This window comes from Ambystoma mexicanum, chromosome 8, assembly GCF_040938575.1.
Source record: "Ambystoma mexicanum isolate Mex_15411 chromosome 8, UKY_AmexF1_1, whole genome shotgun sequence".
Lineage (NCBI taxonomy): Eukaryota > Metazoa > Chordata > Amphibia > Caudata > Ambystomatidae > Ambystoma > Ambystoma mexicanum.
In genome coordinates, this window is record NC_090929.1 from 1053696579 (window position 1) to 1053720866 (window position 24288).

The following is a 24288-nucleotide window of genomic DNA, read 5'->3' on the forward strand; positions in this document are numbered from 1 at the left end:
TCTGTATGCCTCTGGTGGCTCACCAGTGTAAAGATAATGGGCTTGACTTTACTGCATGCGTTATGTTTATGGCTTGTTCTACGTGGAGATGCCCAGCAACAGATAGGACGCTAACAGATTGAGGTTTGTCCGTCATGTTTGTATGCATTTGGGTCATCCAGAATGGGTCTGTAAAGACCGGTAGCATGTTGAATGTTTAGTTCCGGCTGGGCTGTTATTGGAGTGGGATGCAGCAAGGTGTTTAATCCTAGGTGTTTGTTCTCATTTTGTTTCACAGGAACCGATGAAAATGCCATCATTGAATGTCTCGGAAATCGCTCCTGCAGCCAAAGGCAACAGATCGCCTTGGCCTTCAAAACAGCATACGGAAAGGTACATTTGTGGGGGATTTGGATTCTGGTTTTGTTTAGTGAGGGCTGGTCATTTTATATTTCCTTATGCTCATGATGTGTAACTCTGTTCTGATGGGTTTTATTGCATGCAGCTTTGTATGCCGAGTGATGAGGGAATTTGTATTGACTGATGCACTGCAGGTGCTGATGATGTACCATTGCTGCAGTGTTCAGTGCATTCATTCTGTGACCAGTTGAGGGAATTCCTCTTCTCCCCATGGGGTGCCCCTCTTTGAGGTTAGGGAGGTGTGCCTGCTCCTCAAGATCCCCCCACCTAGGGGTATGGGCAAGTGGGACCTCCCTGCGAGAGACTCCCCCTTAGGGGACAAGGAATCCTGTTCTGTTGAGGCACTCCCTAAGCCAATACCTGTGTGTGGCCAATATGGAACAATGTGATAGGCAAAGCACAAACAGATTCAGAACATTGGCTCAATATCAGAATAAAGTATGTCCTTTAAATCAAGAGAAAGACTTGATGAAAAAGCCTCCAATTAACTGTGATGAGGAAGTTGAAGAGAGGTCAAATGCCGAATGAGAGCGCACGCGAGGAACACATATGCCAACAGGGAAGTCACCCCCCCCTTGTAAGCATAACACCTGATGCAGGCGGAGCTGAGCCACGTAGCCCACAAAGCTCAGATTCACTCTGATCATGAGACAGATGCTGGAACACCAGAATGTGCAGGCGGTGGTGATGTGACCACGGCAACTCTGCGGTGGGCAGGCTGCCTGATAAAAGACGCGTGCAGCAACCTGTCCCGTTAGCAGAAGGAATACAGAGATGTCGAGCAGAACGAGAAAAGGATGCTGGCAAGAGCAAAAAGACAAAGTGGAAGGAAGAGACTGGTCCTGGGCGACTGCAGGCCATGGAGACGTACTCACTGTAAGGATAGAGGTGAGGGGGAGAATGGGAGGGCCGAGAGGCCACAGGGGACTCGTTATGGATGGAAACCAGCTCTTCCCAGTGAAATTGATTAAACCTTAAATCAAAAATTGAAGAAAACTCAGCCCAGTAATGTAGATGAAACGCTGAATATAAAATTGATGAATTTTAACTATAATAATCTGAGGAGGAGTAACCCGCCTACGCCGGGGGATACATGCATTAAGTTTGGGGTAACACTAACATGGGAAGAGAGAAAAGACCATGAAGTGAAGGGAAGCCTATGAGATGAAAGGTACAAAGGAGATACCACAACTGAGAAGTGGGAACATTAGTTATCCCAAAGAGACCCCATCCAAGACATTATACATTTCAAGAATACCCAAGGCCCAATACGACCAAACAAAATTCAAGAAAGAACTTGTGGAGGGCAGGCCACAAAGATGGGGGGCGGGGAGCCAAAATGCTTGAGAGAGTTGATACAGAAGCTGACCAGAGACTATCTGAAAATTGTATATTAAAAGGAACTCTATAAAGAAGACGAGTACTCCACCAGGAGAAGGGAGTCATTCTCCTGACCTTAGTTTATTAGACTAGTGGTAGGGTCAGTTAGGGTTAGCGTTTAGGACAGCAAACGTTTTTATTTGGACAGTTCTTCACGACTGATTAGCACCAGTTATTCATATAGGTACGGAACACCCCATAGTATTAGGGAAAGATGGGTCCTATTCCTATTATTTAATTAACACGTATTGGAAATGTCATTAGTGGCCGCGTCCTCCATACTTGCCACAATAAAAGAAATTACCTTGCAATGTCTGAAAACTAAACTCAATGAATGAGTAGCATTTACTTCAATACTATGGATGATTCTCCATTCATATTACCTTCTCTTTAGAATGCTTGATGAATCATTTTTGTGCGATGTGTCAAACGATACTCTATGCAACGGTCCCCTGACTAAGATTCGGTCTATCGAGTTTTATGGATGCCATACTCCTTTACAAATGGCCAGTTGGTACCTGCACACGACTGCATCCCTTTTCAAGCCAGTTTCTGTGACACATGGCCCTTTTTTCAGCCCACAGAATGGTTGGAATAGAAGTCGGGCACTGTTCACTGGCTTGTACAGTGCTATGGCACGTTAGGCTGGGAGCAGTGCCTTCGATTTTTTGAAGGTACTCACTTGTGCCAACTATACAGCTTTTTCTATTCGTCTTTGCAACTGAAGAATTGATGTTTTTTAAGTCCATCATAACCACTGGCATTCTCTAACCCTCCTTCTAAACTGTTGGTTTCCAGCCTGTTGTTCTGTTCTAAAATTGGTAAAACCATACACCCATCGGGCTAGGTACCACCATAAAAGGGTGGCTCCAGCCTGAATTGCAAGATCACCCTTGGTTACCCTATGTAGGACAGGTATGCCCAGACATGAGCCCCGTACTTGCTGTGCCCTAAGCCCAAAGTGACACCTCCCTGATACTCAATGAGACCAAATATATCTGGGGCTGTGTTTGGTCTTGTGTGGAAGAGATAGAACCTAGCAGTTATGTTTTTTCCTCTTCTGTAATGGCACGGCAGGCCGAAAAACTATTGTTTTGAGGGGTGCCCAGAGAAATGTGAGAGATTAAGATTGATTTAAAAGCCTTCCATCCATCACACAGTGGCGTTTTCTACTTATCCAGAGAGATGCAGAGTGTCGTGCCTGCCATGCACTGTTGGTGCCACAGACCCAACATTGAATATGCAGCTACTAGGCTTCTTCCATCGAATGCATGTAGTCTTTAAAAAATGGATTGAGCGCAGTCTCATAAATCAACGACAATTGCATTAACTTGTTAAATTAAAACCTAATACCTTTTGTCTTGATATCCAGCTATTTCTTAGAATCCTGAAAATATTATTACATTATTCCTAACATAGAACTAGACTAAGAAAACTCCTACTACTCTGAAAAGTACACATTAATCAAAATTACACATTGAATCTCTCTTAGGGTAAAATAAGTGATGTAGATTAAACATGCTTCATTGTAATACACACAGTGCACAAATAAAAGCAGTAATGGTCAGTTAAGAACTAACCCACACCTAACACTAAAATATACGTCTTTTACCTGGTGATACACAGTGCTTATTGGCTAAGGCGTGGTGATAAAAAGGGGCTCTTGGATACAATAGAATAGCACATTTATCACTTTCAGAGCCCTGTGTGCCAACACTAACATTTTCTAGTAACCCTAAACCTTGAAGACCTAGTATTGGAAGTAATTCAACTGTGCATCATTCAGTAAATATAGGACCTAGAGAGGGAGAACACTTAACACAACACAAGAAGCTAGACTATGTTTAGACTCCTAGCAAAAATTACTTGCATGCCAAGAAAAAATGGATACAATGTACAACCTCAAAGTATTATTGCAGCAATACATTTCTCATAGGCATGTGTGCAATGCAAGACTTTAAAAATTCATATAAAATAAAATTCCAGTCTTTTGCCTAAAAATCATTGGCACCAAGTAGGAGCACAGGAGAAATGCCCAGACACACAGAATTGCCTCTAAAATTGTTTTTGCAATGTACTAGTTAAATTCCAAAATGCCCATGCGATTAGGCGGGGCGGTGTCAGCAGGTACAGCCATGGGTATGTGGAAAAGCAAGTCAAGTACCAGTTTTGGCCAACAGGTTCAATGCAGACAGCAACTGACCCCAGTTGACACCAGCGGAAAACCATTTAAAGGGATCGAGGGCCATATTTGAGGCCGAACGGCCCCAGAAATAGACCTAGCCAGGCCAGTACAAAAGTATGGCACAACAGGAGACCTGCAGAAATCTTCGACCACGGGGAGTCCTGTGGGAAAGTATCTTGAATAAACCACCAACCTAGGTGGAAATACTCAGAGGCATGGTTCCTGTAAAGACCGTTCAGGGCAACAGACTCAACCTGTTGAAAAGGCTCTTCTTTTCCAGTTGAGGTTTGCAGGATCTGGTCACTTAGGGACTTGAACCCTGTATGAACGATGACCTAAGCAGCCAGAAAACGTCTTCCCAGCAGTGTGACTATCCAGCCTGAAGTAAAAGCAACTGCGCTGCTAGAACATGGACCACACGGCCCAAACACATTCTGGTAGCTTATGGGACAAAGCAGGACTGCCCTCAAGCAAAACCTCATCCCTCAAAGGCTGCTATGTTGGCGGCAATCCAGGATGACTGACACAAACACGTGCAGTGGGGTAGTCGGATCCGAATACCCTTCTGAGTATCTTCAGCTTCTACACCAAGACGAATGACGTGGGCAGTAAAATGGAGAATATAGTGGTTCAAATTCAGCACCAAAATCTTCAAGTAGGGTAGTAAACCTACGTCCTTACACCAAAACATTTCACAACTGGCAGTAGGAGCTCCCTAGAAAGCCTACAAACTTATGGGCTAGCCTAAGCCACTCTCCTATTGTACACAAGGGCATCTGAAAAAAAGATGTTGGTGGCGAGCCAATTCGGTTTATCCCCAAAAAGCAAAACTTTCATGTCCACCACTGCAGGATGTTTAATAGTCAGTTTAGGGCAAAGGATTTGTTGCAGCCTTCTCAAACCATTACAGAGGGTGCAGGGGTGCAGGGTTGAGCTCAGACTTGCCCCTTGTATGCACAATGGGCTTTATTAGGCCTGCCACATGGTTTCTATTAACAAATGAAGCCACCAACCCCAAGTCACAGAACCAAATGTTAAAAAAAAACACATTTGTAGCCCAATGGCTAACACAATGTTACATTGGCCTAGTAATGCTGTAAACCTGTGCACCTGGCCATATGGGCTACTACATGAACATATACTAAAAATATTTAGTGGCAGGGGGACTTCAATAAAGTCCTTTTCATCACCAAAACAGATCTCGTATCCTTAAACCCTCAAAAACAATTCTGCACAAACCTCCAATTTCTCAAACTATAATTGTTTCCTTTTTCCAGTTTTGCTGATTTAAGCATCTGTCGATTACAACTACGCTTTGAGTGCTTGACCATGTTTATACCCTCTTGTTGCTCGCATCCACCTAGTATCCCCATTATCTGGACACTGAAGATCCAGATCTCCAAATTCTTTCCACCACCACGTCAAAATGATGCTCTTATCCTTCCAAACACAATTATATTTGACCACAGGAATAATTAATCTGTTTACAAATTGCATTTTGTGGGGAAATTGAAGTCAAAACAAGCAGTAACCTTTATGGCTCGTTTTATATTCCTTTTAATTTCTTTGCTCAAATATTTTATTTCTATTTCTCAATGTACGCCCAGCCTGTTGCAAAGTTTAAATCCTTATACATTGTTGAAACAAATGGTCTACTAACCTTTGCCGTTCTTGGGAGTGTCTCCTTTACACCTGCCGTTCCCTTCTCTTCACCCTGCAAGTGCTTGCCTGCTGTAGGCACTGAAAGAAGGCCTTCCTGGAAGCCTCATGTTCCCTTGGCATTTAATAAAATCTCTGGATTCAAATCCTACACCTGTTGATGTGCTCTGTTCTTCCATAAAGAGGTTTCCCTCATTAAAGCAGACCTGTCTCAAGCTTTCTGGTTGGTACTCAATATTATTCCCACATCACCAAGCAAATTTATTTCTTTGTACATTTTTGGTGATGAAATTTTGTTGAAGTTAAGCGGTGTTCCCGTGGTTTGATAATCGTGTCTGTTTTTCCCCAAATGAAGCCTACTGCTTTATTCTTGTATAATTGCATACTATGGAGAGAATACTGATGGCCGTGAATGGACCTCTAGGATAGAAAGGTTTGTGAGAGAGTGCTGTATGTGCTCCAAGAGTGAGGCATGTGGGGTCAAGGCTCTAAATACCTGGGGTACTTCCCAAACAGTACCCTTATTTTCTGGTTGGACATGCCTGACGATAATGGGTCTTCTGTGCTATGAACAGTGCTTTGTTTAAAAATGTGTAATAAGCCAGCAACCATGTTGGGCAGTGAGCAAAACCACTATCTGCTTCGAGACAAGTGTCTTGAAAAGTGCAGTCAAAGAATGTTTTTTGCTTTTTTTGCCCAAACAGGATTTGATCAAGGATTTGAAATCTGAAATCTCTGGAAACTTTGAGAAAGTAATCTTGGCGATGATGAAATCTCCCCCCATGTTGGACGTCTCTGAAATAAAAGAAGCCATGAAGGTTTGTACTAGAGGGAGAAGTGTCTTGTCGCTGTCTTGGAGATCTTGCAAATGATTGATCATGGAAAACACAAATGGCTGATAATATTAATCTGTTATGCACCATGCCGAACAGCTTTTACATTTCCTCTAGGTCACAGATGTGAATCTTGGCAGAGTGGACTTTCTAGGTCCGTGGTATTTAATCTTTTTTATGGCGAATCTCCCCCCAACCCCTTCAGTAGAAATATTTTTGCCACGCCCCCCCTTGAGTAAAATGATTGTTTCCAGCCCCCCAGATCCCATATCTGCTTAGATTGTTTATTTAAAGCAGTCACCGTACTCCCTTTTGTAAGGTCCTCGCACCCCCTTGATAGCATTAGTCACTGTACGGGGACCGGGCACGTAGTTTGAAGACCACTGTCGAAGTCAATGTAATGGATTTAAGTATGTTTGATATTAGTATTTCTATTATGATCTGTGCCACTCTGTAGTAGGTATCTTGCACTATGTAGTTAGAGCAGTTATTGCTATGCAATTACCTATCATGAGCCTTTTCCTGCTGTTCAATGTTTCCATTTTTTCTCTGCAAAGGGCGCCGGCACAGATGAAGCATGCATTATTGAGATACTAGCCTCCCGCAGCAACGCAGAAGTTCATGAGATCAACAGGCTCTTCAAACAAGGTGACTTGGCATGAAGGATCTTGTGTAACTCCCCAACAGTCAAAGAAATCCCCTGGGTTTGACTTTTTTGGTGTTTTGAGTGAGGGGTGTTGAAAGGACTGCCTAGAGGCTTTGCTGCACCTTCTGCTGCCTGTCATTTGCTCCTTTCGAAGGCACTTATGAAGACACATTATCAAATTTGTACAAGATGCCCCTTCTCTCTCCCTCCCTTAACTTCTACTTTCCACCCCACTGATACCTTCCGCTCCTTAACCTTTTTTACCACCTTTTGTTTTCCTTGTTCCCGCGACAGCCCCTTTATTTACCTTTTCCCTTGGTTCTCAGCTTATTTCCGCCATTCGCTCTTCTTTCCATCTGGGTACCTGTTAGGGGAGTTTCCCTAAAATCCACTTGGTGGTAGACTTAATAAAACTATCCCAATAGTTTGTGGATCCCCAACTTAGTATCACTCTGTACTATTCATGACCCTTGGTAGAGTGGCAGAGCAGTCGGGCTTATCGTAAGGGGAAGATGTGAGCTGTAGGTAAGTACACTGAACATAGCTAGTAATGCAATTTCAAAATACATGTATATTAAAATATAGCTTTATTATATTTGCACATGATATACTTTGTACATTAAACCAAAACACATTAGAATACGTGTAGATACTTTTCAAAGGCCACTGCTTAGTTTGTAGTTGCTTGCGGTTACAATTGTTAGAGCATTTTGACAGTTCTACCGTATTATCGGTAATGACGTGCACTCTGGCACACACAGATATACGCTAATTGTATTTAGTTAGCAAAACCACATAAGAGTCTTTTTGGAAGGGAAACAGTTGATTGGGTAAATACTAGCAGAGCTTAAGGTTCTAGCGGCAGTTTCTTTTCACAGCAAGGCTTTTAAAGTCCAAAACGCTACCCTAACTAAAAAGCAATTCGGAGAGGCTCAGTCTTGTAGAGCTGCAGAACAACAAACTCCTGTGGATATTTTCTAGTCTTAAAGATGCAAGAAGATGCAACCAAAATTGGAGACGCTGTTAAAGGAATCGCTAAAGGGACACAAGCAGTCCACCTGCACTCCAACGGGGTCTATCTGCACTCATTACCACGGTCCCGTTCCTCCTTAAAATCATTGACAGAGTGGCCTACCTCCAGATCCAAAAATACCTGGAGACGAACCAACTACTAGGATCCCGCCAATCTGGATTCAGACCACAACACGGTACTGAAACAGCCTTAATTGACCTTAAGACACAAATAGACGAGTTGAAGGATAAAGGTAAAACAGCTATGCTCCTCCTCGACTGCCTTCGACCTGGTTGACCATGCAGTGTTATGCAAGCATCTAGTGTCTGCCGCCCATTTCTCAAGTGAAGCTATAGCCTGGGTACAGTCCTTCCTAGCCAACCGTACAACGAGAGTGTTCTCCCCCTTAGCTTCAGCGGACCCAATGCAAATCACCTGTCGTGTCCCACAAGGTTCATGTGTCTCCCCTACAATGTACAACATCTTCACTAAACCACTCTTCGACAAACTTGACAGACTGGGGGTAATTTATACTAATTATGCGGATGACACGCAGATCCTCATACCACTATCTGGCAACTTTGTCGCAGACACAGCTCTAGTAAACAAGATTTACCTCCTCATTTGGGCATGGATGGCCTCCCACGGCCTCTGCCTGAATGACGACAAAACAGAGATACTGATCCTGGTTTCCGACTCTAACCTCAAACTCAGCACCAGCTACACAGCCTTCAATATAGATGGCAATATAATCAAGGTGGTAACCGAGGCATAAACACTAGGCTTCTACCTTGATTCCACACTATCTCTTAAAAAACAAGTTCACTCCCTGGCTTCATCTACAGCCTACACCTGCAAATTAACCGGGGCCTGTAGACCCTACCGTTCCAAAACTAACTGTATCACACTAGCCAATGCCTTAATAATGTCTAAATTAGATTACTGCAACGCCCTATATGCAGGTGCCAATAAAACTGTCATAAACAAAATGCAAATACTGCAGAACAATGCTCTTAGAGCAGCGTTGGACATACCCCGCAGATAGCATATATCTAATATCAGGAAAGACCACCACTGGTTAAAAATTAGTGACAAAATTCTCCTCAAGACGCTATCTATCACCTACAAAGAACTGAACAATACTCCGCCACCATATATTTCGGCTAGACTGACTAGAAAATCCTCCAGTAACCATCTTCTGTTAGAAACCCCTAGATTCAGACTCACCAAATCGGGCGGTGCGAGCTTCCCTGTTAGAGCTGCCTGTGCCTGCAATGCACTTCCGTCTGCATTAAGAGATGATCAGCCATACTCTAGATACAGATGTAAAGTGAAAAGTTGGCTTTGGACCAATGACTTTCCCTCCTATCTTGGGTCCCCTTTATGCAAGAACACTGACATTTCACAGAGGTCAGCTGAGGTTACTCCAAGTGTCAGGTCGAAACTCAGAAAGGTGATGCCCGTAGCATGGTAGCCAAAATCAGAGCTGGCCAGCCACAGGACGGTTGCGGGGCACTCTCGAAGGCTCTCCTTTGCAGGCTACCGAGTAGACGTCGGGAGTGGATGTTCCCTGCACACCAAGGGTCGCAGCTCCTTCGCAGGACTGCTAAAGATCTTCAGCAAGATAGGGCGCCTCCAGTACAGCATCAGAAGTTGGTAGCAAAGCCTCATTCCAACAGGGTCTACGGTTTCTTTGCAGGTCTCACAGCTGAATAGGATTCTTGGCTCCTTCATGTTTCTCCAGGATCTCTGAGGAATGGGTGCAGGGGTCCTCTTCTTATCCTAAAAGCCAGGTAAGAGCTGCTGCCCTCACTAGCCGATGACAGGACTAACTAACAAACACACTGGCAGGAGCACTCATGACTATGACTCAGACACATTGAATCCAGTTTTTGGATTGGAACCAGACAGTGCCAGCCCACATCCTGCCAGCAAACGCACACAACCCTCCAGTAGCCCACCAAAATCCCTCTGCTTGCCCAGGCACTGGAAGTCCTTATCAGGAGTTTCCTGGCCTCTCGGGCCAGGAAGAAGGCTAAAGAACAAGATGGCAAAAGGACAAGTGAAAAATCTCGTGACCCGGCCAAACGCTTTAAGGCTAAAACAAGAAGTCCCCCAAAAGTGGGGAAAAAATCACTGCTGCCACCAGCTTATACTTTGAGGTCACATAGAGTAACCAAAATGCTCTGAGTGTTAGTCTAGGGCAAAACAAAAAGTGTACCCCGTTGTACTTCAGTGTAAGCTGCTTCGTACAATGATAAGTTACCACAAGTGATACAAAAGTAACCAAAAGTAGTAACACAGTAACAAGACTAAGGGAAACAAATTTTCCCAGTACTGCCTAAAGGACATGTCAGTGTCCCCATAGCATATGACCAAAAGCCAGTGTAGTGAAGCTTAAGGCTTAACTGCACTGCAAAAAGTATAGTTCAGATTCAAAGATAAAAGCAAAAGGTTTGGGGGTTCCATAAAGATGGAAGGAAAGGTACAGTCAAGAGACATCTTTCCTAACAATGCATCACTTTTGTTCCCTCTCTGCCTCTCTGTTGCCCCCTCCCCATCTTTTTTCCCCCACCACATCCTTTGCCTTCGAATAGTTCTTTCAAATGGATTGTGTCCTCCCACATATTCCTCATCTTGTGCTATTCGTATCCTGCCAGCTTCGCTGCTTCGAATTCTTTTTTTTTCCGGCAGAGGCCGCGGTGCACGAGGTTGTGGCGTCGATGTCCCTCGACTGGCTCCGTACCGTGCGACGCCACCATCAGTACAAATAGCTTGTGCCGTGCCCGTTAGCTTCAGTTCCGTTTTTTACCAATTGCTTTGCTCTCGAACAGCGCGCTTTGAAATTGTCTTCCGAAAATGTCATCTTCATCTACCCCTTCCACACCCAGGGGTTAAAAAAAATGTATCGACTGCGGTTCGAATATGTCGATCACAGATCCTCACCGCATTTATCTCTGGTGCTTGGATTCAGACCATCGAACCGGCGACTTTGGCTCCTGTCCGTAGGTGACGGAGAAGGCCCTTCGTGAGAGGAAAGGTAAACTAGCGGTGGGGCGGGAAGCTTCTAAGGCTTCTTCGAAGGCCTCGTCTAAAAGACATAGATTCGAAAGAATCGGATCGTCATAGACACTCTAAGAGATCCCGATCTCATAGTAGATCGAGGCGCTCTTCATCTTCAAAAAGAGTTAAAAGGAGACATAGATCTTCCTCGTCATCATCCGATACATCTACCGAATTGGTACGATGCCCGACTAAGTCGGATTCCCCAAGAAAATGGGAAGATTTTAGAAGGAAGACGATGGAGGTCTTTGAGAATGCGGCCTCAATCGCCTCAAAAGAGCCAGACCCTGGTTGCTCCATCGGACGACACAAGAAGTCAGGAGTCAGGAACTACTGTGGTAAAACCCAGTAGTATGGGTGAAACTCGTAAAACTCGAGTCGACGCCAAGTCGTCGAGGATTCCTCGAGAATCGAGTGTTTCCCCGATATAAAAAACAGAAGTCATCGAAAACATTCGCGACTTCAACGCCATCGGCGCCGACGGCTTCGACATCAAAGCCTAAAGCGTCTTCGACGCCTTTGTCGAAGACCCCATTGGTGTCCTCGAAGACTCCTTCGATTCCTTCAACCAAAACTTATGAACAAGACAGGAGATTTACTCCTTTACCAAAATCAGACTTCTTTAAGTCTGTCTTCTATATTTGAAGAAAGTGGTTCTGAAGATGAGGAGGTTTCTCCTTTTGGAGTACAATATGGTACTAGAGAGGTCCCAGAAGAATTAATCGATCCAGAATCGACCTGTGTGACACTCTTCACTCTGCTAGTGGCATTGATACGTCGCCTGAGCTAGAGTTTGCAAAACCTGACCCTGCAGAACATGCAGATTCGGGGTAAAGGAGTTTAATGAATAGAGTGGTGGAATACATGGGTTGGGGTAGAGCCTCATCCACCTTTGATCAGGATGACATTACTGACATACTAGATGGGGGGGCCCCCAGAAGGATCCAGTTCTCCCTTTCCATAGGGCACTCTAGAGAACGGTAGAAAAGAACTGGGAAGCTCCTGACAACATTGCTGCAGTAAACAGTAATTTTCCTAAGAAGTATAGAACTTCTAGTTCTGATCCTAAGTATTTAAACGGGCATCCCACTCCAGAAGGTCTGGTTATTCAGGCTGCAACAACCTCAAGACAGACTCCATATCCATCTATCCCTCCAGATAGAGAGGATAAGAAGGTAGCTACATGGGCCTGTAAATATTTTACTTCGGGTAGCATGGCTCTAAAGTCAACTAATGTCACTTGTACCCTGGCCAGGTTCACCCATACCCTGTGGGACCCCTGTGGGAATGCATTTCAGAGGCGGCTGAACATATTCTGGAAGGCGAGGAAAGGGAAGGCTTCCTGAAGATTGTCAAAGAATTGAAAGGAGGCAATGGGGGAATGTCTCCAGTCTGGACTGGATACTGCTGAAAGTTCAGCAGATCCATGGCTGCACGCACAGTGCTACGCAGATTTGCGTGGTTGAGGAAGTTGGGGTTTGTACCAGATGTGCAGGCCAGACTTCTCAACACGCCTTTTGATGGCTTGATGCTGTTTGCTAGTAAGGCTGATGAAAGCCTAGAAAGACTACAGACCTCAAAAACGGCAGCTAAATCTCTTAGCGCCTCCGTGCGACAGCCTCAGAAACCCTATTCCGGCACATCTTCCTGGAGGGGGTCATTCTTTTCGGTACTGCTCCTCTTTTGGTAGAGGAAGAGGGCAGGCCTTTCAAAGAGGCAATGGGAAATGTCACTCCTGGTGGACGAGGAAAGACTGCAAAGCCAACCTCAGGAACAGCATCTTTGCCCTCAGCCGCTCCTGCAGCCGCCTCCAAATCACTCTGAGGCCTTATTACACAAAACCCCGGTGGGAGGCAGAATCTCTCAGCATCTGAAAGAATGGCGGGGCATTACTTAAGATGCTTGGGCACTGGAGACAGTAGCTCAAGGTTACTGCCTTCCTTTCCTAAAAAGGTCTCCGGACATCCACCGGAAACCAACTCTCTCAAAATTCCAGGCCCGGTCCTGTTGCAGGAAATTTTAACCCTGCTAGAGAAAGGTGCAATAGAACATGCACCCGTAGCGGAGAGGAACAAGGGTTGGTGCTCCCCTTACTTTCTCATCCCAAAGAAGGACGGAGGATTGAGACCCATCTTGGACTTAAGAAAATTGAAAAAGTTCCTCACGAAGGACACGTTCAAAATGGTAACCCTTTCTCAGATCCTTCAGGCTCTCCAACTCCAAGACTGATTGGTATCATTGGACCTTCAGGATGCTTCCTTTCATGTGCCAATCCATCCCAAGCACAGAAAGTACCTGAGGTTCGCAGTTGGCGGTTCTCACTATCAGTTTTGAGTTCTGCCATTCGGGCTGACCTCCGCCTGAGGGTTTTTACCAAGCTGGTGGCGGTCGTGGCAGCGAGTCTCAGGAGAGGGGGGATTCACGTCTACCCCTACCTGGACGATTGGTTGATCAGAGCACGTTCTTTCGAACAAGCTCAGAAACATCGGTCGATCACCTGTCGCTTCCTTCACAAACTGGGCTTCTCCCTCAATTTCAAGAAGTCCCACATGATACCATCCCAAAAGCTCCAGTTTATTGGAGCAGTTTTGGATACTTCCTCGGGCAAAGCCTCGCCTCACGAGGTGAGAGCTCTCCACATTCTGCAGATGGTAACAAAGTTCCAGAATGCCCAGCATCTACTGGCCTTCGATTTTCTGACGTTGCTAGGCCTCATGACATCCTGTATTTTTCTGGTGCCAGAGGCCAGATTGAGAATGAGATCCCTTCAATGGGCCCTCACAACCCAGTGTTCCCAGTTCTCGGGGAGTATGTCGAATCGTTTGCAAGTCCCGAGCGCAGTTGCTAATCTACTATAGTGGGCTTACGACAACATCCTCAAGAGAATCTTTTTGGCAACCATGGCCGGAGATAACCGTAGTAACGGATGCCTCACTTAATCGGAGTCCAAACTACACATCAACCTGTTGGAGCCGAGGGCAATCAGACTAGCGCTGAAGGCCTTCCTCCCCTCTGTACAGGGAAAGAATGTCCTGGTAATGATGGACAACACGGTGGCCATGTACTACCTCAACAAGAGAGGAGGCGTAGGGTCACTACCACTGTGCAGAGAGGCAATGCAGCTCTGGTCTGGGCAATACGAGAAGGAATCTCTGTCGGCAGTTCACCTAGCCGGAGAGCAGAACACGGCGGCAGATGCTCTGAGCAAGCAGAGCACAGTCTCCCACGAGTGGGAGTTAGCTCAGGAAGTCCTTCTAGAGATCTTTGCCCTTTGGGGAACCCCTCCAGTGGATCTGTCTGTGACCACGGTAAACCGGAAGTGCGAACAGTACTGCTCAAGGGAATTTCCTCAAAGAGGAGCTCTAGGAGACGTGTTCGTAAGTAATCGGGATGTTGAGAAAGTTCAGAAAAACCATGATCCTAATTGCCCCGGATTGGGCCAGGAGGACGTGGTACCCGGACCTTCTGGACATGTCCATCTACCCTCCAATACGTCTTCCGCAAAGAGGATCTTCTTTCGCAAGAGGAAGGTCGGGTTCTCCATCCAGAGATCAAGACACTCAACCTTCACATATGGTTTCTGAGAGGTTGATATACAAGGTTTGGGATCATCCGGATGACGTAATGGAGATTTTGCTTTCGGCCAGAAGGCCAGCAACGAAATCTTTGTACCAATGTCGTTGGAACAAGTTCAGTAAGTGGTGCAAAGATAAGGATGTGGACCCTTTTCAATGTGGCACCACAATGGTGCTCTTTCCTATTGCATCTAGCCAATCTGGGGCTCCAGATCGGAACAATTAAGGATATCTAGCTGCGCTGTCCATTTTCAAGCGCTCCTCGGAAGAGGTATCTTACTTCAAAATTCCATTCATAATTCAATTCCTGAAAGGGCTTACTAACGTATACCCTCCAGTACCTTTTCATGTCCCAACTTGGGACTTAAATCTAGTACTTAAGTTTCTAACTTGTATACCTTTTGAGCCTCTGCACTCCTGTCCCTTGAGGCTTCTAACATTGAAGACTGTCCTTCTTGTAGCCTTAACATCAACCCGCAGGGTTAGTGAACTACAGGCTCTCTCATGTAAACCTCCATATACTACTTTTTCCAAGAAGAGTGGTTCTTAAGGTAAAACCATCTTTCTTACCAAAAGTAGTTTGTGACTTCCATTTGTCACAAAAAATCATATTACCAACATTTTATCATCCTCATTTGGGCTAAGAAGAGGAGAGACTGCATAGACTAGACCCCAAAAGGGCTCTGTTTTTCCATTTCAAGAATGTCAAAATTACGTTAAGATGAACTTTATATAGGTTATACAGGTCATAAATTGGGATTAGCGGTGACAAAACAAACTATATCACGCAGGATCATTCTGGCTATAATTGAGTGCTACGGATTGGCGGGAAAAGACCCACCGGTTGGGCTACGAGCCCATTACACTAGGAGGGATGGCTACTGCTGCGGCTCTGAAGAGGAGTCCCTGCAGCCGATATTTGTTCAGCTGCAACATGGGCATCAATGCATACCTTCATCAAGCATTATTGCTTAGATGCCTCTTCCTCCAATGAGGGTTTATTTGCCAGGGCGGTACTTCATTCCATCCATGAGAACAATCACTTGTACTCCCACCTCCAAAATTACCACTGCTATGGGAGTCTATCACAAGATGAGGAATACAAGGGAGCACACAATCCATTCGAAGAACAAGTTACTTACCAACTGTAACGTTATTTTGACTGGATGTTCCTCCCACGTATCCCTCATCGCCCCTCTCATCCTACCCCACAGTACAGTTTACGTTTCTTGCATTTTCCTCTCACGAAGAATCAGTTATGAGGCCCGCCTGTGTTCCTCGAATATTTCCTGGAAAAAACAGAACTGAATCTAACGGGCGCGGCACAAGCTATTTGTACTGATGGTGACGTTGGCACAGTACAGAGCCCGTCGAGGGACATCGACGCCACGACCTTGTGCACAGCGCCCTCTGCCGAAAAATGAATAAATAAATAATTCCGAAGCAGCGAAGCTGGCAGGATACGAATATCACAAGATGAGGAATGCGTGGGAGCAACATCCAGTCGAAAGAATGTTACAGTTGGTAAGTAACTTCTTCTTTTTTACTCCCTTATTTGTACACCCCTTCTTTTGCCCTCATCCTATCCCGCGCAATGGTTGTCCCTTTTCTACCCTCTTCTTTCCTTCCCTGGTGTGGCTGGTTCATTGTCACTGACTGCTTACCAAATTTGCTGATTTGGATAATTGAAGCACTTATTTTAACGCATCCATCGTGGAAAAAGCAAGAGTGGTGGTTTTTATGCAATACGCACATTCCATGTCCGCAAGGACAATGTAAGGCTATTTTAATATTTGTTTTACCTGTTCTAAACCATCAGACAGCCTTTTGTCTTTGAGCTCTCTCCTATTAGCCTCTAATGTGCAACTTGTAGTATGTATTCTGTGACTAAACTCAGTTTTCTTTTCACTTGCAGAGTATAAGAAGACCCTTGAGCAGGCCATCAAAAGCGAGACCTCTGGGCACTTCCAGCGGCTTCTGATCTCACTCGCTCAGGTATTAAGGGGCTTGTAGCATTGTTTAACTGAGGTACATCAGTACTGGTACTGCAGGAGTCTTATGACAGTTTTTCTGAAGTCCAACTAAGGGCTTAGTAAAACCATTCAACTAGAGTACAAGACTCCACTCTTAGTATAAGGCTGTACCTCCTGAGTTCTGGGTAGCGTAGACTGAGCAACCAGGCTTATCTTGGGAGGGAGAGAGGGCTGTACAATCAGTACAATGAAATTGTATTATACCTATGGTCCAAAGAAACACTGAAACACTACGTATTGTTAAAAAAAATAAATGGTTTATTTAAATAAAAGTAGGCCCAGATAAATCTGGAGGGAGCGGGGGGAGGGGGGAAATAAGTAAGATCACAGATCATATAAACACATTATAGAAAAACATGCTATGAAGGTACACAGACCAAAGCATATAACCTAACAGGAGTTCTAGGGAAGTCAAACCGATAGTTAATTTTTTGATTAATTTCAGTAATATAAGAGTAGTAGACCCTAGCAGTTGTACCATGACGCTCAGCAAGGAATCGCTTAGTGACCCAACTGCACAATATACTTTTTGTGAATAGTGGAACACTTATTATAGGAACAGTAAAACTCCTTTAACTGTTTCAGGTGATTTGGACCTTAGTGTGTAATATTAATTACGGTTGCTTTTCAGTTTACAGACTAAGGGAATCAAATAATTTATTTTAGGATAACAGTTATACTCAAGTTAAGTAAAACCTATATACTTTTTACAGAAGCTTAAACTTAAGGGCAGGTATAAACATAAGACTGTTTTTGTGTCCGTCTTATTCAGACCAGGGAAAGCAAAACCCAGTGTTACACTTTATGAATGACTAAACAGTATTTTAGGTAGGTAAAACCTAATGCAGACTAGCAAGTCAGGCGAAGCAAGACCCAGTTGGGGACACTCATACATTTATCCTAACGGGAATAGTGAAGTGAAACCTACAGTATTACTTTTGGGAAGAGGCACAAACAAATCACAGGTGAGTAATAAAACCTTACATCTACTTTCTGTTACGATGGCGAAACAGTTTATAAGGAAAGAAAGATGTTGGGTATACTTTTCAGAATGGCAGAACATTTCTAAGGTAAGTAATAACCTTTGTAACTGTTCACTCTGAGTTAGTTACCACCCAACTTCTTCTGCGGGTAAGTAACTTTTAAACACTTATAGCCAAAAGGCCCAATCCTTAGAAGTATTCCTTCTTCTTGGAGCATGAGTGTTCTCAGTGGCAGAAGGGGGGTTCATTTGGGTCTACTGTCCAACAGGCAGGTCAGGATAGGTTCTTAAGTAGCAAAAGTCAGAGTTCATAAGGAAGACTGTTAGAACAAGTAAGTACTTTACTTTAGAGTTAGTTGAAGGTCCAGGGGCTGCACGGAAGACACCCTAGGAGGTTTCCAGCAGGGGCCTGGGTGCACTGGACAAGAGGACTCCCAATCACAGAAAACACTCCAAAACTACACTGAAATCACAAGAGACCATGCACAAAAGCCTGCTGTACCAGACATGCTCCTCGTTGGGTAAGATGTTCATAGTAATGATAATCTACCCGACCTGTGACCACCCCAGAACTTTTTGCTTTTACTGTGGGATTATTTTTCCTTACATCTGAGTGGGAACCTTTTCCCACACCCACAGAATCTTTTACTCTTTTTATGGGTGTCATTTTTTAAGACTCTCCATAGTGCCTTTTAAAGTCATCCTCTTTGACAACATTTTGGCAATAAAGTGCCTATTGTTGCTGGGCTGCCCTAGAGACTCCCCTTTTAACTTTCTCAGGCTAACCTTGTGACAAATACAGTTCCCAAGGGTGGAAAGGATCTTTGGTCCCTTTTACATTTTAGTAGGGGAGACCAGCACCACCCACCATATGTCGAGCGCTGGGGAGATACCGAGTATTCCCTTTCTCATTTTACATGTAACATTTATGTTACAAGGACTAACCTACCTTTACTGGCTGGTGGCAGTGAACCTTTCTATTAATTCAGTGCACATTTACTGTGGGCTGTTTGCCCAGCCCCGTTAAAAGGCACCCTTGGGTGCTCTTTGTACCAAAATGGCCCCTTTTCATATTAGTGTTCCTTTTCCTTTCTTGTTCATTCCCCAGACATCAAGGGTGGGAAATTTCTTTTTGTGTGATTTTTATCTTCGGTGGGAGTTCCTGTGGACTCCCCGCCCAGGCTCCAGAGTGTCTGTGAAGGCAGAAAGCGAGGGAGGAGTCCACAGCACTGCAGCCCTTTGTCTTCCAGCCTGAGCACAAGATTCCAGTTCAAACTGGGAAGCTGGCTGTCCGGAAAGGATTGCAAACCCCCACAAGTTTGAATGTCGCAAGGCTGTTTGTTTGGCTGGGTTCCTGCTTAAAAGTCAGAACCTGGAAGCTGAAGAGGTAGTCGACCACTGGAACCACAACCGAAGAGAAAGATTAAGAACTTGCGGCTCAAAAGATTTCCAGTGACCCAAGAGCCTGCTGTGTATCCAGAGCCTGCCGTTGCTCTTCCTTCCAATCGACCTGGGTACTCCAAAACGACAACCCTGACCCATAGCCTTGTGAGTCCCACTAGACCCAAGAAAGCCTGCATTTTGACCCATCACGCATTGTGCTGTGGTCTTGCAGGGCTGCAATAACCAAATGCCATGGGACCTCTAGACATTGTGTGGTGCACAGTCTTCCGAATTCCGAATCCCGCTGAAACTTTGTGGGCATCCTTCCGAATCGCCAGAGGCACGATTCCAGTCCAAAAAGTCCCCTCACCAGAGTGCAGAACCTTGCAAATGACCGGCCATAATCTGTCTTCTTTTGTGCTCCTGAAAAAGGCACCAAATCCACATAGCCGCATCCAGCCGTGAGGAAAACCTTGCCTAGAGCATTCCCCATGATCCTTGCTGCAAAAGTCCTTCCAGTGTCCTGTCTTCTGTCTTCATAATGAAGGAATTCAATGCCCAGGGTTTTGGCTGCAGATCCGAAGTCCACCTTCTGCAAAATCTTCTCCTATGTTGAAGTACTGAGCTGGCTTGGATACACGTTTTTCGGGTGTTCATCTAGAGCAGGGGTCTGCAGCATATTTTGCTCTCCAGATGTTTTGGACCCTTGCCACTGATGGATAATGGGGGGGGGCTGGGAGTTGTAGTTCGAAACATGTGTAGAGCCAATGGTTGCAGACCTCTGAGTATTGCACTCTGTTTATCGATGGATAACGGCAGCCTGGAGGCAGTAGAGGAAGGACAAGCTTGTGCATAGTCTGCATCAGAAATACTGTGACGAGAGATGCAAGAAATTAAAGCTACCTAGCTCAGAAAAGAGGCAGGAGGGAAGCAGCATAAAAACAAGAGGTGAGCATTTACCTATGCAATTGTAGCTGTAGAATAAAGTGCCCTGGATTGGGCTTGGTGAGGAGATAGTGCAGGGCAGGAAGAACATTTTAGCAGTAATGGAGCGCCTCACACAAAAGATGGTTGAAGCATAGACCACCTTCCAGCAGGAGGTCAGGGGCAAGAAATATATTTGAAAAGGACTGTGACAAACTAATGCAGTGGTCTTCCAACTCGGGGGGCTGCCCCCCTCTCCTGGGGGTCCGAAGGATGTCCGGGGGGCCCAGACTCTTTTTAAAGAGAGACTGTTTTCAATATAAAAAAAAGGATTAAGGCAATTGCTTTTATAAGCTGTAGAACATCTGCTTATATTTTAAAGAGCCTGGGGTCCCCCTGGACGTCCTTTGGTCCCAGAAACAATATTTTATACTCAAGCGTGGGGAGAGGGGGACACGCATTATGACAATGTTTGAAGATCACTGAACTAATGGATGATAATGCAACAATAAGAGGCTAGATTGCCTTGGGAGCTGGATTCTGTCTAGCAGATAAGTGGGCAACTTGGATGTACCTGGCAATCGTCATTTGCTGCCCATGTCTGTATTCCTCCGGGCTGTGGCAACGCAGCAGTGTTCTCACTTGCTACCAGTGCGATATAAAAGTACTAGATACTGATTTAAGAATCCAAATGTCCATGAGTCAACAAAACATTTAAACTGGGCTTTCTAAAAGTATGTGGAGGAGTGCGAGTGTCTATACTAATTGCAGGAGGCTGTAAAGGTGCTTGTCTTGCTTCTGTGGTTTGTAGGAGTTTGTCTTTGGGTAATTACAACTAAAAGAAATCGATTTTGTGTTCCTTTTTATCTTCATAGGGAAACCGTGATGAAAGCACAACTGTTGACATGTCGCTGGTGAAACGGGATGTCCAGGTTAGTGATACCAAGCAGAGCTTTGGTCACCAAGTATGTTTTGGGGCTGTAGTTATGGTAAAATATCAGCACTGTCTCTTGTTGAAACATTCTTTAGCGGCATCACTTAAAAGCCTTCGGATGGCGGTCTGTGCTTTTGCAGCTAACCACTATTCTTGCCATCCTATGGTGCCTGATCCTGCCAAATGCTACACTGTGCTTCCTACATCTGCCCTTATGTGCCCTTGGGCCTGGTGCACTATACAAATGAAATAAATACAAATCTGGAATGGCAGTTGTTTTTAAATTTTGCCATGTTACAGGATGCCCTCCGTAGTGATATCCCTTCTGCTGTGGTAGAGTGCCTTGGAATGTTTCACTAGTTTAAGCCAAACCCAGATTTATTTGCTCTGCTCGCACCAAAAATGATCTGTAATCTGTTGGCTCTTTTGAACCTGGCTGAACTGCGTTTTACGGAGACTATCATACCTTGTGGAACGACCTTGCTTTCCGCTATTAACAGAGCAAATTCTATTCTTGGGTACTGCACCAGTCACACCGAGGTGCTTGTTGGTCAGCCTTCAGTAAAGGGGCGCAATGGTCTAGCCTTGGTGGGCAATAGCAAGACCATTGCTCCCCTTTACTGGAGGTTGACCAAAAACCACCTCAGTGGGACTGGTGCAGTACCATCAAATCGTCCATCAAATCGCAAACCGGATGAGGGGGGCAATGGCTCCCAGAGATGTTCTTGTCTTCTGCTTGGTTCAAGCCAAGAGAAAACTCTTCTTCTGAAGGTGTGGGGGCTTTTTAAACTAGGAAATAAACCAGCAGGGGTCCAGACGGTCCAACTTAAAGAAAAATAGATTTTAAAATAACTGGAAAACACCTGGGCCTTGAGTGGGAAAGTGCTCAAAGCCTACGTTGTGTGTTGGGGGCATGGGGCGCTCCTTCTCTTATGTGCCTTCTGATTTTTTCTTAATTTCTTTTTGTAGATTTGTTCTTCATATATAATTAGGTCACTTCTAAGAAAATGTCTTATTTTGTAAGAAGTTCTGAAAAGTCATTTTAATACATTGACATATCAGGCCTGTGTTGTTTGTACTCGATACTGTAATGAATCATACCCGCTTCATTTTTACCTGCACCTGTTTCACAGTCAGTGCTTCTTCGGAGGAGTCTATTGGGCAACTCCTAAAATAAAAATGCCACCACCTCAAAGCAATTGTTCAGTCCTGAATAGAATCTTGCTTAATCTTAGATATTGAAGAATCCTCCTGCATGCACACACAATAATAATCAAAATCAGAAATGAAAGAAAATGTTAGAACATAACAATCAATGCATAATTACTTCAAAACACTTAAACCCATGGTTAATCTAAACTATCACTTGTTACTGGAGCATAAACTTGAATCACAAGTAAACTCCCGTATTGCGTTAGCCAGATCTGTGCCTTAGTGGCCCAATGCATTACACTACAGGGATCTGTGTTTGACCTCATGGTCACAGGTTCAAATCCTTTCAGGTTCACTCTGCCCTTCAGCCTTCCAAATTTGTTGAGATTTATAGCATTGAGTTGGGTAAAAAATGTGTTTGCATTGCACTGGTTATGTTTTTTTTCCTATTTGCTAAATCAATGAGATTACTGCTTTCCCATTGCCAGCTGAGCTGTGGGGGAAAGCCATAAAGGGAAGCCGGACAGAGTGCTTGGCATCAGAACGATTGACTGCTCTAAATGCCATAAAGAACATGAAGAAGCAGGAGAGAAAGACAGAAAACTGATCATTTGGGGCAAGAGGAACCTGCTACTGAAATGGAAGAAATAAAATGCTTCTGTCACGATGCATGGACTGTCAGTCTTGCCTAGACTTGGGGCAAACATGACCTGTGGCTTAAATGCTACTTCGCACCCAGATGTGAAAAGGTGAACTGTCTACAGGTCTCTGAAGCTGCACCAGAAGTAACGAGCATCAATGACCAGCATCAAATGTACCCCAAATGCCAAGTGGCTATCGAGGGGATTTATTTGCCAACACTTGCACCATAATATCACGGAAAATGGGGGATTCTGAACTAGCGAGGTCTCGGATGCAGCTTGTGCAAGTTTGATGTCCAGAATCTGAAAGGGTTTGAAGGCTCCAAAATAAGACTGTTAGGGGGTTGTTCAAGCAGTTGCAGAATTCAAAGGCCGGATCGCAGCGGTCAAGCTGGGGGAGAAGTGCAACACTGTGTTAGGATAGAAAGACCAAAGCAGTCGGAGGACAACTCTAGAGCTAAACCACAGGTTTTGGCAGTATGAGGAAACTGCAAATTCAGAATACCACTTTCGAGGGGATTTTGTCCTCTGACGTATTCCACATCTTTGACAGTAATGCTATGCTGCGGTCATTACTGTCAAAGATGTGGAATACGTCAGAGGAACATCCCATCGAAAGAACGTTACCAGGTAAGAAAGTAACTTGTTCTTCCTGAGTATTCATAAAGAAACTGATGTCTATGGGAACGTGTCCACAAAACCAAGCTAAAAAGGGCGCTGTCCCCATCATGCACGAGGCCTAGAACATCCCTTTTGCCATAAAGGACGAACTGAAAGCAGAATTGAAATGCTGATGGTGGAGAAAATCATTGAAGCTATATTTGTGGCGTGCAAACCAAATGACAAGGTCAGGATGTGCATTGCACATCAGGACATTAGCCTGTTAACTTTGATGGGTTTCCAATGCTGATCATTTCGGAGATGCTCAACTGCCTAATAGGTCATGAAACCATCAACGTGTACCTTTTTGGAGGCTCATCACCAGAGCCTCTCCTGGAAAGCAGGAAGTCTGTGATGTTGTTCATCACTCCATTCAGGACCTTCTGATTTTTGCAGAATGCTATTCGGGTTGACGACCACCACCGTTTTTCCATGGGACATGACCCATATGCTGCAAAGAATTGCAAGTGTAGAGACACAGGGCGAAGGCGAACTATCGAAGCAAGCGCAGATTCAGAGCTGAAGAGACTATGTAGGACACATTTGGGAGATAGTACCTAAACAAGGACTGTTGGGCAGCATCCAATGATGCCACCAGTCCCACAAAATAAAGGTTGAATATCCTTCCATGGGTTGGCAGAATTCTACAGTAGATTCAACCCCATGTTTGCTGCCATCACTCACCCATTGCGATCAACCACGAATAAAGGAGCAGCATTAAGTGCCAACGGGCGCTGGCTAAGAGAAAAGAGCACACATGCACAGTACCTGACCTAGGGGGCTATGTGGTAAATCATCCCACCTACTCCCTGTTGATGGGGCTGGGC

General features: G+C 44.8%; 1 protein-coding gene across 2 annotated transcripts in view; it reads left to right on the forward strand.

Annotated features, from left to right (window-relative positions):
* ANXA11 (annexin A11) overlaps positions 1 to 24288 on the forward strand; it is a 292276-nt gene that overhangs the window by 167269 nt on the left and 100719 nt on the right. For both annotated transcript variants that reach the window (XM_069611028.1, XM_069611027.1), the window contains 5 exons: positions 278 to 372; positions 6328 to 6441; positions 7014 to 7104; positions 16668 to 16747; positions 20950 to 21006. In XM_069611028.1, the coding sequence (XP_069467129.1) occupies positions 278 to 372; positions 6328 to 6441; positions 7014 to 7104; positions 16668 to 16747; positions 20950 to 21006 (437 nt within the window). The remainder of the gene's footprint in view (positions 1 to 277; positions 373 to 6327; positions 6442 to 7013; positions 7105 to 16667; positions 16748 to 20949; positions 21007 to 24288) is intronic.